Source organism: Oncorhynchus tshawytscha, linkage group LG07 (genome assembly GCF_018296145.1).
Source record: "Oncorhynchus tshawytscha isolate Ot180627B linkage group LG07, Otsh_v2.0, whole genome shotgun sequence".
NCBI lineage: Eukaryota > Metazoa > Chordata > Actinopteri > Salmoniformes > Salmonidae > Oncorhynchus > Oncorhynchus tshawytscha.
The window spans coordinates 62941078-62955228 of NC_056435.1; the positions used below are offsets into that span (position 1 = coordinate 62941078).

Genomic DNA, 14151 nt, shown 5'->3' on the forward strand with positions numbered 1-14151 from the left:
CATCAAGCTTGGTCGCAAATGGGTCTTCCAAATAGACAATGACCCCGAGCATACTTCCAAAGTTGTGGCAAAATGGCTTAAGGACAACAAAGTCAAGGTATTGGAGTGGCCATCACAAAGCCCTGACCTCAATTGTATAGAAAATGTGTGGGCAGAACTGAAAAGGTGTGTGTGAGCAAGGAGGCCTACAAACCTGACTCAGTTACACCAGCTCTGCCAGGAGGAATGGGCCAAAATTCACCCAAATTATTGTGGGAAGCTTGTGGAAGGCTACCCAAAACATTTGACCTAAGTTAAAAAATGTAAAGGCAATGCTACCAAATACTAATTGAGTGTATGTAGACTTCTGACCCACTGGGAATGTGATGAAAGAAATAAAAGCTGAAATAAATCATTCTCTCTACTATTATTCTGACATTTCACATTCTTAAAATAAAGTGGTGATCCTAATTGACCTAAAACAGGGATTTTTTTTACTAGGATTAAATGTCGTCAGGAATTGTGAAAAACTGAGTTTAAATTTACTTGGCTAAGGTGTATGTAAACTTCCGACTTCAAATGTATATACACAGTATGATAGATAGAGTATCTCCAGTTGCTCTGAGATGATCCGTGTCATGTGTGAAAACACCAATACCCTCTCACTGACACCATTCACTTCCTGATTGAGAACTCAGACGTGCTCATGGCATGTTCTCCTCTCTTCCCGATGGAAGAAATTGATTTAATTTTCCTTGTTGTATGCAACAATACAATGACTGTGGCCCACAAACAAATGGCTCCATCAACGAGAATGCTGAAAGCACCAAGTCTATCTAACGGATGAATTTGAGAGTGATAGTGTGAAAGTACTGTGACAAATAATATAAATAATATAATTATTGCTGTCATCTCGTCACATACAGTAACATTGGTGGGTTTGACAGTGGCGGTACTTAAGGTATGTAACATGGCAAATGGAACGGCACTGGAACATGTGGACTGTTAAACCCATTGCATAAATTTCCCAAGCCTACTGTCAGTATACCAGTTAAGGCTATATCAGTAAAGCCTACTGTCAGTATACCAGTTTAGGCTATATCAGTAAAGCCTACTGTCAGTATACCAGTTTAGGCTATATCAGTAAAGCCTACTGTCAGTATACCAGCTTAGGCTATATCAGTAAAGCCTACTGTCAGTATACCAGTTTAGGCTATATCAGTAAAGCCTACTGTCAGTATACCAGTTTAGGCTATATCAGTAAAGCCTACTGTCAGTATACCAGTTTAGGCTATATCAGTAAAGCCTACTGTCAGTATACCAGTTAAGGCTATATCAGTAAAGCCTACTGTCAGTATACCAGTTTAGGCTATATCAGTAAAGCCTACTGTCAGTATACCAGTTTAGGCTATATCAGTAAAGCCTACTGTCAGTATACCAGTTTAGGCTATATCAGTAAAGCCTACTGTCAGTATACCAGTTTAGGCTATATTAGTAAAGCCTACTGTCAGTATACCAGTTTAGGCTATATCAGTAAAGCCTACTGTTAGTATACCAGTTTAGGCTATATCAGTAAAGCCTACTGTCAGTATACCAGTTAAGGCTATATCAGTAAAGCCTACTGTCAGTATACCAGTTTAGGCTATATCAGTAAAGCCTACTGTCAGTATACCAGTTTAGGCTATATCAGTAAAGCCTACTGTCAGTATACCAGTTAAGGCTATATCAGTAAAGCCTACTGTCAGTATACCAGTTTAGGCTATATCAGTAAAGCCTACTGTCAGTATACCAGCTTAGGCTATATCAGTAAAGCCTACTGTCAGTATACCAGCTTAGGCTATATCAGTAAAGCCTACTGTCAGTATACCAGTTTAGGCTATATCAGTAAAGCCTACTGTCAGTATACCAGTTTAGGCTATATCAGTAAAGCCTACTGTCAGTATACCAGCTTAGGCTATATCAGTAAAGCCTACTGTCAGTATACCAGTTTAGGCTATATCAGTAAAGCCTACTGTCAGTATACCAGTTTAGGCTATATCAGTAAAGCCTACTGTCAGTATACCAGTTTAGGCTATATCAGTAAAGCCTACTGTCAGTATACCAGTTTAGGCTATATCAGTAAAGCCTACTGTCAGTATACCAGTTTAGGCTATATCAGTAAAGCCTACTGTCAGTATACCAGTTTAGGCTATATTAGTAATGCCTACTGTCAGTATACCAGTTTAGGCTATATCAGTAAAGCCTACTGTCAGTATACCAGTTTAGGCTATATCAGTAAAGCCTACTGTCAGTATACCAGTTTAGGCTATATCAGTAAAGCCTACTGTCAGTATACCAGCTTAGGCTATATCAGTAAAGCCTACTGTCAGTATACCAGCTTAGGCTATATCAGTAAAGCCTACTGTCAGTATACCAGCTTAGGCTATATCAGTAAAGCCTACTGTCAGTATACCAGCTTAGGCTATATCAGTAAAGCCTACTGTCAGTATACCAGTTTAGGCTATATCAGTAAAGCCTACTGTCAGTATACCAGCTCAGGCTATATCAGTAAAGCCTACTGTCAGTATACCAGCTTAGGCTATATCAGTAAAGCCTACTGTCAGTATACCAGTTTAGGCTATATCAGTAAAGCCTACTGTCAGTTTACCAGTTTAGGCTATATCAGTAAGAATCATTTTTTGTATCTCTACACTTTGGTATCAATTCTACAGGTTCAAAGGCTTAACTGTGGCTAATATCCTTATGGAAAGGCTTGTTGTTTTTCAGCATCAATACAGTATGTTCATTACAGTACACCACCCTACAGTTCTGATCCAACTCATGTCAATGTGAGGACCTTACTGTACAGCCGTTGAGGCTCTGCAGGCCCTGTTGGCTGACTTCTCCTCGTATATTTTGCATTCTCATAAACGCAGAGTGCCAACTAGTGGCAGACAGAACAGAGAGGCCTCTGGGAGGTGTGAGGCATGCCAAGCCACAGCCTCTGGCTGTGACCCGAGTGTTAATTACTGCAACAGTGAGAACAGACACCATCAGCCCCAGCCAACCCCTAGCCAACCCCCAGCCAAAACCCCCAGCCAACCCCTCTCACCCTCCCCAACCCAACCAACCACACCCACCACTCACCATCCCCCTTTGCTCAGGGGCACACTCCCATTCGCCCACCCCAGCCCTGGCCCCGACCCCGGTCCAATGGAGGGTTGGCCTGCTTGTCTCATGGCTTCTCTCTGGCAGGCCTTTTTTTCTCTGGTGGAGTGTGAAAGTGCTAATGGGCCATTGTGACCTCTTGGCCGCCGTAGGGCCCTCTGGCTGGCGCTCTGTGTTTTGTTGTGCTTGCGCTGGTGTGATGAGCGCTCCGGCGTATCCCTCCCCGTTGACACCTCATGTGACACATTGCAGACCAAGTCACAGCCGAGTCAGACACAAACACACATACACACACATGCATACACATATAGTGTATGCATGCACGCGCACGTGCGAGCACACACACACACACACACACACACACACACACACACACACACACACACACACACTGGGACACTGCGGGCAAGCGGAGCAGTGTGAGTTTCACTAGTCTGACTGGTCTAATTATATGGGGCTCTAATGAACTGTAATTACTGACGTCCATGAGAGCCACTAAGCCAGTGTGGTTTAAAGTCAACTACTATGGAGTAATTGAACTCGTTCAGACTGTTTCTATGCACTGACTGTTTTTTTCTTTGTGCTGACTACAGGTTCAAAGGCTTAACTGTGGCTAATATCCTTATGGAAAGGCTTGTTGTTTTTCAGCATCAATACAGTATGTTCATTACAGTACACTACCCTACAGTTCTGATCCAACTCATGTCAATGTGAGGACCTTACTGTACAGCCGTTGAGGCTCTGCAGGCCCTGTTGGCTGACTTCTCCTCGTATATTTTGCATTCTCATAAACGCAGAGTGCCAACTAGTGGCCTGCTTGTCTCATGGCTTCATGGCAAAATTCTGATAAATTCCGTTTTTTCCCCCAGAAATTCTAGTTGGAGGATTCTCCTGACTATTCCCTCCTGATTCTGGGAATCCTCTAACCAGGATTTCGGGAAAACCTGGGAATTTATTGAAAGTTCACGGAATGCTAGTGCATTCCTAGTGCTGACTGTTTTTTTATGTGTTGACTGTTTATTCTATTCGCTGACTGATTTGTCCCCCCGTTGTTTCTCTGTTTCTCCCCCCAGTTTGATGGTGACAACATGTACATGAATGAAAATAACCAGGAGTTTCTCTCCCCAAATCAGGTGAGTCCAACATTTTGTTTTTTGTTGATGGAACACCTGCTTCCTTGACTAGAACAAGCCCAGACATTCCTATAATTTGATAAGGTCTCACGGTGGACTGTAAACAAAGCTGATGTCCTACATTCAGGGTAGTGGAATCCTAGCACCAAGGTCCAGATTACTGCTGTTTGTTGTTCCATAGCTGGAAGTGAATTCATTTATGCATGTCATTGATTGGCCAGAGATTCCACTCACATTCGGTGGTATTCAGACTTGAGATCATAACACTTAACTTACATTTTCACGTTGTCTCCCAATGACATGAAATAAGGATTAAGTCTGAGTTGCATCTCAACTCTGAATTGGCCAGAATTGGCCTCTGATTAGAGGGGAAGAATGAAAACATAACCAGTAGTGCTGTTGACCCTGAGTACTGGATTTGAGAAAGGGGGCTCAACAAAATGAGTTCCAATGAGAGTCATGAGAAAATAGGACTGAATGCATGAAGGTGTGTATTGTAGTACAGTGCAGTGCATTGTACCACAGCTGGAGTAAAACACATGGGTTGCCATAAGGTTGGGTTTGAGCTGGGGGATTTGTTGAATTTCATTGTAATGCCTCGCTTCCATACAAAGCAGGGGGAAGCACTTGTCCTTGTCAATTTAAATCCTTTGAGCCGGCCAAAAAATATCTATTACATCACTCTGCACTGTTGTTCTAATTTATAAAGATGAGGAGATTAGATATTTTAGTTGGGGATACTTCAGTCAAGTGAGGTGTATCAGTAAGGGATATTTCAGTCAAGTGAGGTATATCATCAGTAAGGGATATTTCAGACTAATGAGGTGTTGCAGTAAGGGATATTTCAGTCAAATGAGGTGTATCAGTAAGGGATATTTCAGTCAAATGAGGTGTATCAGTAAGGCATATTTCAGTCTAATGAGGTGTTTCAGTAAGGGATATTTCCGTCTAATGAGGTGTTTCAGTAAGGGATATTTCAGTCTAATGAGGTGTTGCAGTAAGGGATATTTCAGTCAAATGAGGTGTATCAGTAAGGGATATTTCAGTCAAATGAGGTGTATCAGTAAGGCATATTTCAGTCTAATGAGGTGTTTCAGTAAGGGATATTTCCGTCTAATGAGGTGTTTCAGTAAGGGCTATTTCAGTCTAATGAGGTGTTGCAGTAAGGGATATTTCAGTCTAATGAGGTGTTTCAGTAAGGGATATTTCAGTCTAATGAGGTGTTTCAGTACGGGATATTTCAGTCTAATGAGGTGTTTCAGTAAGGGATATTTCAGTCTAACTTTTTTATTTTACCTTTATTTAACTAGGCAAGTCAGTTAAGAACAAATTTTTATTTTCAATGACGGCCTAGGAACAGTGGGTTAACTGCCTGTTCAGGGGCAGAACGACAGATTTGTACCTTGTCAGCTCGGGGGTTTGAACTTGCAACCTTCCGGTTACTAGTCCAACGCTCTAACCACTAGGCTACCCTGCCTCCCCAAGGTGTTTCAGTAAGGGATATTTCAGTCTAATGAGGTGTTTCAGTAAGGGATATTTCAGTCTAGTGACACACACAGACAGATAGGGAGTATAAGAGACAGAGAATGGAGGAGAGGAGGGAGAGTGAGAGGGCTGAGAGAGAACTTAGCTTTCCTCTGTGTTGTACTACTATATTTGCTCAACGTCAAGGTCTACTCATTTGAAAAACTGTCTTCCTCTAGTTTCCACATGACCAGGTTACCCCACCCCTTCTGTCTGACAGCTAAACTCAGGGGGAGCCTTTAGGAGGGTGCACACTCTCATACTATAGAAGTTCATCATATAGAACCTACCTATTATTATAAAAAATCACAATCCTCTCCTTCCAACTTCTCTACCCTCAATCTGTTCCTTATCCGTTTTGATGTTCCCGTTTAACCTTTTATACCCCTCCTCCCTTGCATTGAAGAGCATTTGAGTCAGTGATTCTGGGAGGGAAAAGAACCCGACACCGCCAAACTGTCTGAAAGCGTCTAGATCAGCAGCTCACTGTAATGTCAGTACCATATCTATAGGCTAATCAGGCACAGTAATCTCCACTACACTACCTGCAGTAGTGGTTTAACTTCCATCGCTCTGAGGAGTCATAAAGGAATGGGGTCAGCTCTTCTGTATGTCCACTGTTCCCATGCTCATCCACCAGACCCTAGTTAGCTGAGAGCATCGCTCTCTCTCCCAGTTAGTACTCTCAATTTCTATTTCAATTTAAGGGCTTTATTGGTATGGGCAACATATGTTAACATTGCCAAAGCAAGTGAAGTGAACTAGATAATAAACAAAAGTGAAATAAACAATAAAAATTAACAGTAAACATTACACTCACAAAATTTCCAAAAGAATAAAGACATTACAAATGTCATATTATGTGCAAATAGTTGAAGTACAAAAGGGAAAATAAATGAACATAAATATCGGTTGTATTTACAATTGTAATGCTCCGGGTGTCGTGGGTGTGGAGTCAAATGCAGGAAACAGAGATTTCAATGCTGTGCGTCTTTTAATAGCGCTTAACACACCACAGGGTGCTCACAAAAGTAACGTTCCAAACACAACAGAGCCGAAGGTTACATAAAAATAATCCCGCACAACAACCAGGCGGGCTGGCTGTCTAATAAAGACAAACTAATTAACCCTACACAGGTGCTACCACTAAACATACAAGGAGGGGGAGGAAAAACAATCAGTGGCAGCTAATAGGCCGGTGACGACGACCGCCGAGCGCCACCCGCCCGGGAAAAGGAAACACCCTCGGTCGGACTCGTGACAGTACCCCCCTGACGCGCGGCTCCCGCAGCGCGCCGACACCGGCCTCGAGGTCGCCCGGAGGACGAGGTGCAGGGCGATCCGGATGGAGGCGATGGAAATCCCTCAACATGGAGGGATCCAAGATGTCCCCACCGGTACCCAGCACCTCTCCTCCGGACCGTACCCCTCCCAGTCCACGAGGTACTGCAGGCCCCTCACCCGGCGCCTTGAGTCCAGAATGGCCCGGATCGTGTACGCCGGGGTCCCCTCGATGTCCAGAGGGGGAGGGACCTCCGGTACCTCACTGTCCTGCAGGGGACCAGCCACCACCGGCCTGAGGAGAGACACATGAAACGAGGGGTTAATACGATAATAGGAAGGGAGTTGTAATCGATAACACACCTCGTTTATTCTCCTCAGGACTTTAAAGGGCCCTACACACTGCGGACCCAGCTTCCGGCAGGGCAAGCGGAGAGGTAGGTTTCGGGTCGAGAGCCAGACCCTGTCCCCGGTACAAACACGGGGGCCTCACTGCGGTGGCGGTCAGCACTCCTCTTCTGCCGTCCACTCGCTTGTCGTAGAGAGTCCTGGACGGCCCTCCAGGTCTCCTTGGAGCGCTGTACCCATTCCTCCACCGCAGGAGCCTCGGTCTGGCTCGGATGCCATGGTGCCAGGACCGGCTGGTACCCCAACACACACTGAAAAGGGGACACGTTAGTAGAGGAGTGGCGTAGTGAGTTCTGAGCCATTTCAGCCCAGGGAATGTATCGTGCCCACTCCCCTGGCCGATCCTGGCAATACGACCGCAGAAACCTACCCACCTCCTGGTTCACTCTCTCCACCTGCCCATTACTCTCGGGGTGATAACCAGAGGTCAGGCTGACAGAGACCCCCAAACGTTCCATGAACGCTCTCCATACCCGAGACGTGAATTGGGGGCCCCGATCAGAAACGATGTCCTCCGGCACCCCGTAGTGCCGAAAGACATGGGTGAATAACGCCTCCGCAGTCTGTAGGGCTGTAGGGATACCGGGCAACGGGAGGAGACGGCAGGACTTAGAGAACCGATCCACAATCACTAGAACCGTGGTGTTCCCCTGAGACGGCGGAAGATCGGTCAGGAAATCTATGGACAGATGTGACCATGGCCGCTGTGGAACGGGGAGGGGTTGTAGCTTCCCTCTAGGAAGGTGCCTAGGAGCCTTACTCTGAGCGCACACTGAACAGGAGGAGACATAACCCTTAACGTCTTTAGCCAACGTAGGCCACCAATACCTCCCCCGAAGGCTCCCCACTGTCCTCGTCACCCCAGGGTGACCCGAGGAGGGTAGGACGTGAGCCCACCGAATCAGTTTGTCCCGAACACCAAGCGGCACGTACCTTCGCCCCGCTGGACACTGAGGAGGCGCGGGTTCAGCCCGTAACGCCCGCTCGATGTCCGAGTCCACCTCCCATACCACTGGGGCTACCAACTTTGAGGCGGGAAGGATGGGAGTTGGTTCGGTGGACCCATCCTCCGTGTCGTAAAGGCGGGACAGTGCGTCAGCCTTTACGTTCTGGGAGCCCGGTCTATAAGACAAAGTAAACCGGAACCGGGTGAAGAAGATGGCCCACCTTGCCTGACGTGGGTTAAGTCTCCTAGCTGCCCGAATATACTCCAGATTCTGGTGGTCGGTCCAGATGAGAAAGGGGTGCTTAGCCCCCTCAAGCCAGTGTCTCCACACCTTCAGTGCCTTAACCACCGCTAGCAACTCCCGGTCCCCCACATCATAGTTACGCTCCGCTGGGCTGGGCTGAGCTTCCTTGAGAAGAAAGCGCAGGGGCAGAGTTTTGGTGGCGTACCCGAGCGCTGTGATAGCACGGCACCCACCCCAGCCTCGGACGCGTCCACCTCCACTATGAATGCTAGAGAGGGGACCGGATGCGCCAACACGGGCGCCTCAGTGAACAGCGCCTTCAACTTGTTGAATGCTCCGTCCGCCTCGGCTGACCACTGCAAACGCACCGGGCCCCCTTCAGCAGTGAGGTAATGGGAGCCGCTACCTGGCCAAAACCCCGGATAAACCTCCGGTAGTAGTTGGCAAAACCCAAAAACCGCTGCACCTCCTTTACCGTGGTCGGAGTCGGCCAATTACGCACGGCACTAATGCGGTTACCCTCCATCACTACCCCGAGGTGGAAATGCGATATCCCAGAAAAGAGACGGCTCGTTTAGAGAACACGCATTTCTCAGCCTTGACGTATAGGTCATGCTCCAGCAGTCTACCAAGCACTTTGCGCACCAGAGACACATGCGCGGTGTGAGTGGCCGAGTAGATCAGAATGTCATCGATATAAACAACCACTCCCTGCCCGCACAGGTCCCTGAGAATCTCGTCTACAAAGGATTGAAAAACGGCTGGAGCATTTTTTAACCCATACGGCATGACGAGGTACTCATAGTGGCCTGATGTAGTACTAAATGCGGTTTTCCACTCGTCTCCCTTCCGAATACGCACCAGACTATACGCGCTCCTGAGATCCAGTTTTGTGAAGAACTGCGCTCCGTGGAACGATTCCACCGCCGTAGCGATGAGAGGTAGAGGGTAACTATACCCCACTGTGATGGCGTTTAGACCTCTATAATCGATACACGGACGCAAACCTCCCTCCTTTTTCCTCACAAAAAAGAAACTCGAGGAGACGGGTGAAATGGAGGGCCGAATGTACCCCTGTCCCAGCGACTCCGTGACATATGTCTCCATTGCCAACGTCTCCTCCTGGGACAGCGGGTACACGTGACTCTTGGGAAGCGCAGCGTCTACCTGGAGATCTATCGTACAATCCCTTCCCGGTCGATAAGGTGGTAATTTAGTCGCATTTCACTTTACTGAAAGCGATTGCCAAATCGGCATACTCGGGGAATGCACACCGTGGAACCCTGGTCTGGACTCTCCACCGACGTGGCACCGATGGAAACTCCCAAACACCTTCCAGAACACTCCTCTGACCACCCCTGGAGAACCCCTGTCTCCACGAAATTTTAGGATTGTGCCGGGCCAACCAGGGAGTCCCCAGCACCACTGGAAACGCAGGCGAATCAATAATAAAGAAACTGATACGCTCCCTATGATTCCCCTGCGTCACCATGTCCAGTGGGACCGTCCCTGACCCTAATGGCCGGCTATCTAGGGAGTGCACGGGGAAGGGAGAATCTATCGGCACCAGCGGAACCCCTAACTTAAGGGCGAGTCCGCGATCCATAAAGTTCCCAGCTGCGCCTGAATCGACTAGCGCCCTATGCTGGGAAGAGGGAAAAAAGTGAAGGAAAAAGGTTAAGACAAACATGTGGCCAACAAGGGGTTCTGGGTGAGTTTGATGCTGACTCACCTGGGGTGACCGAGAAGCGTTCCGCCTGCCATCTCTACTCCCAGACGGACCCCCCCAGCACCGATCAGACGTGTGTCCTCTCCGACCACAGTTGGTGCAGGGAAGGCCTCCTCCTCCGGTACCCCTCGGCGCAGCCCCTCCCAACTCCATCGGAATGGGAGCGGAGGGGCTGGGTGGTGGAATGCACAGGACCCTCTCTGAACGCCCGCGGGCAGCCAGCAGATTATCCAGTCGAATGGACATGTCAATCAACTGATCCAGTGACAGAGTGGTGTCCCGACACGCTAACTCCCGGCGGACGTCCTCTCGGAGACTACACCTGTAGTGGTCCATGAGGGCCCTGTCGTTCCACCCAGATCCGGCTGCCAAGGTCCGGAACTCCAGCGCGTAATCCTGGGCGCTCCTCCTCTCCTGCCTGAGATGAAATAGTCGTTCTCCCACCGTTCTAGAGGGTGATCAAACACGGCACGGAAGCGGCGGGAAAACTCTGGGTAGTGCTCCCGCTGAGTCTGGGCCATTCCAGACTGCGTTCGCCCACTCCAGAGCACGACCCGTGAGGCAGGAGATGAGGACACTCACCCTCTCTGCTCCTGAGGGAGTGGGTCTGATGGTGGCCAGGTATAGCTCCAGCTGAAGCAGAAACCCCTGGCAACCCGCCGCAGCTCCATCATAAGCCTTCGGTAGCGTCAGACGGAGGGTGCTGGAGTCGGGAGATGGAGAGTCCGGAACCGTGGGTGCCGAAGGTGGAGAGAGGAGACCACTCCTCTCCCATCGGTCCATTCTCTCCATCACTTGATCCATCGCGGATCCGATCCGATGGAGGACGGTGGTGTGGTGGAGAACCCGTTCCTCCATCGATGGGAGAGGGTTGGCTGCTGCTCCTGCTGACTCCATTCAATTTGATAGGTGCGGGATTCTGTAATGCTCCGGGTGTCGTGGGTGTGGAGTCAAATGCAGGAAACAGAGATTTCAATGCTGTGCGTCTTTTAATAGCGCTTAACACACCACAGGGTGCTCACAAAAGTAACGTTCCAAACACAACAGAGCCGAAGGTTACATAAAAATAATCCCGCACAACAACCAGGCGGGCCGGCTGTCTAATAAAGACAAACTAATTAACCCTACACAGGTGCTACCACTAAACATACAAGGAGGGGGAGGAAAAACAATCAGTGGCAGCTAATAGGCCGGTGACGACGACCGCCGAGCGCCACCCGCCCGGGAAAAGGAAACACCCTCGGTCAGACTCGTGACAACAATGGTGTTTGTTCTTCACTGCTTTCCCTTTTCTTGTGGCAACAGGTCACACATCTTGCTGCTGTGATGGAACACTGTGGTATTTCATCCAATAGATATGGGAGTTTATCAAAAAATGGGTTTGTTTTCAAATTCTTTGTGCATCTGTGTAATCTGAGGGAAATGTGTGTTTCTAATATGGTCATACATTTGGCAGGAGGTTAGGAAGTGCAGCTCAGTTTCCACCTCATTTTGTGGGCAGTGAGCACATAGCCTGTCTTCTCCTGAGAGCCAGGTCGGCCTACGGCGGCCTTTGTCAATAGCAAGGCTATGCTCACTCAGTCTGTACATAGTCAAAGCTTTCCTTAGGGGACTCTTCTTCAGGTGATGACTTTGTTAAGGAATGTTTGGGAATCGCTTCCTTTTAGGTGGTTGTAGAATTTGACCTCTACAGGATCGGTGTGTGTGTGTCCCCGACTAGCATGACGTTGTAAGTAACCAGAACATTTTCCAGGACATGGACATGTCTTATATGGTCAGAAAGCTTAAATTCTAACGGCACTGTCCAATTTACAGTAGCTACTACAGTGAAGAAATACAAAACTATTGTTTGAGGAGCGTGTACGACAACAAAACACTTATCACGGCAACTGGTTTGATACATTCACCTCTGAAGGTAAATAATGTACTTACATTCACTAATCTTGCTCTGATTTGTCATCCTGAGGGCCCCAGAGATAAAACATAGTATAGTTTTATTTGATAAAATCAACTTTTATATTCAGATGTAGGAACTGGGTTCTACAGTTTCAATCCTTGTTGTGTCCCCCCCAATCTAAATTTGTGTAAAGGTTCGTGTCTTTTCTGTAGGGAAGCTAGTTATCTATCATTTATGACATTCCTGGGAGTGTTTAAACTTATATTTTTTATTACCATGTTCCCTATAGTTTTGTATTTGAAAATGTATCAGTTGACCAATTTGACACATTTGGGCAGACTTGATACAGCATTTTGAACAGTAATGCACCTAGACTCTACACTCAAAATTGCGCCTAGACTCCTAAGCAATATAATGGCTTTCTTGCATTTCAAAGATGATGGAACAAATATTTTTTGAAAACGCATGTTTTTTTCTTTGTTTGATCTTTTGTAGATTGTGATAATTAGCAGGTTTCGGCCTAATTCTGCTCTGCATGAATTATTTGGTGTTTTACGTTGTACACAATATGTTTTTGCAGAATTCTGCATGAGGAGTCTCAATTTAGTGTTTATCCCATTTTGTGAATTGCTGGTTGGTGAGCGAGCCCCAGACCTCACAACCATAAAGAGCAATGGGTTCTATAATGGATTCAAGTATGTTTAGCCAGATCCTAATTGGTATGTCGAATTTTATGTTCCTTTTTATGGAATAGAAGGCCCTTCTTGCCTTGTCTCTCAGATCGTTCACAGCTTTGTGGAAGTTACCTGTGGCGCTGATGTTTAGGCCAAGGTATGTATAGTTTTTTGTTTGCTCTAGGGCAACGGTGTCTAGATGGAATTTGTGGTCCTGGCAACTGGACCTTTTTGGAACACCATTATTTTTGTCTTACTAAGATTTACTGTCAGGGCCCAGGTCTGACAGAATCTGTGCTCTCTCTCTCTCTCTCTCTCTCTCTCTCTCTCTCTCTCTCTCTCTCTCTCTCTCTCTCTCTCTCTCTCTCTCTCTCTCTCTCTCTCTCTCTCTCATTCTTCTCTCTCTCTCATTCTTCTCTGTATCCATCTCTGCTTTCTTTCTTTCTTTCTTTCTTTCTTTCTTTCTTTCTTTCTTTCTTTCTTTCTTTCTTTCTTTCTTTCTTTCTTTCTTTCTTTCTTTCTTTCTTAGCTCTCTCTCTCTTCTGTTCTTTTCTCTTCTCTCTCCCTCTCTCTGGTGACAGTCGGAACTGGGCTGATTAAAAGACAAGGTCAGGCTTCTGGCCAGGCCTCAACAAGCCGTTTGTCTGCCCAGGATCACTCGCAATTGTCTTGGCAACAGTGTACATAACGAGTGACGAACGGAGAGTCTCCCTTTGCCCCGGTGTCTCCCGGCATCGGATCGATACGGCCCCAAGCCGGCAACATGGGCTGAGTCCCAAATAGCACCTTATTTCCTATACAGATGCACTGGTCAAAAGTAGTGCGCTATACAAGGAATAGGGTGCCATTTGGGATGTAGCTCTGACATGACAACCCTCCCTTGATACCTCCAGACTGGACTAAATGCCTGCGAGCTTGACTTCTATTGTAGCTCGCTCCTGGAGGGCCCAGAGAGTGCTCTTTCTCTCTTTCTCAGTGGACATTGAGTTGAAGACTCTTGCACTGAACTGAATAGAACTAGATATGATGAAAATAAGCCATTTCAGACAGAGATACCATTGCAATTCTGTATTAAAAGCCCACTCTGATATTTGCAGCTGGTTTTGTTTTATCATTTACATGTTTTATACAGCCACTGATTCTTGACACTGTATATATTATATAGCCAATGATTCTAAATACTGTATAT

The 14151-nt window shown here is 47.0% G+C and overlaps 1 protein-coding gene across 4 annotated transcripts in view; it reads left to right on the forward strand.

Moving 5' to 3' along the window:
* Positions 1–14151, forward strand: part of LOC112255020 (TOX high mobility group box family member 2) — a 216266-nt gene that overhangs the window by 92212 nt on the left and 109903 nt on the right. For all 4 annotated transcript variants that reach the window (XM_042324812.1, XM_042324809.1, XM_042324810.1 and 1 more), the window contains one exon: positions 4200–4259. In XM_042324812.1, the coding sequence (XP_042180746.1) occupies positions 4200–4259 (60 nt within the window). The remainder of the gene's footprint in view (positions 1–4199; positions 4260–14151) is intronic.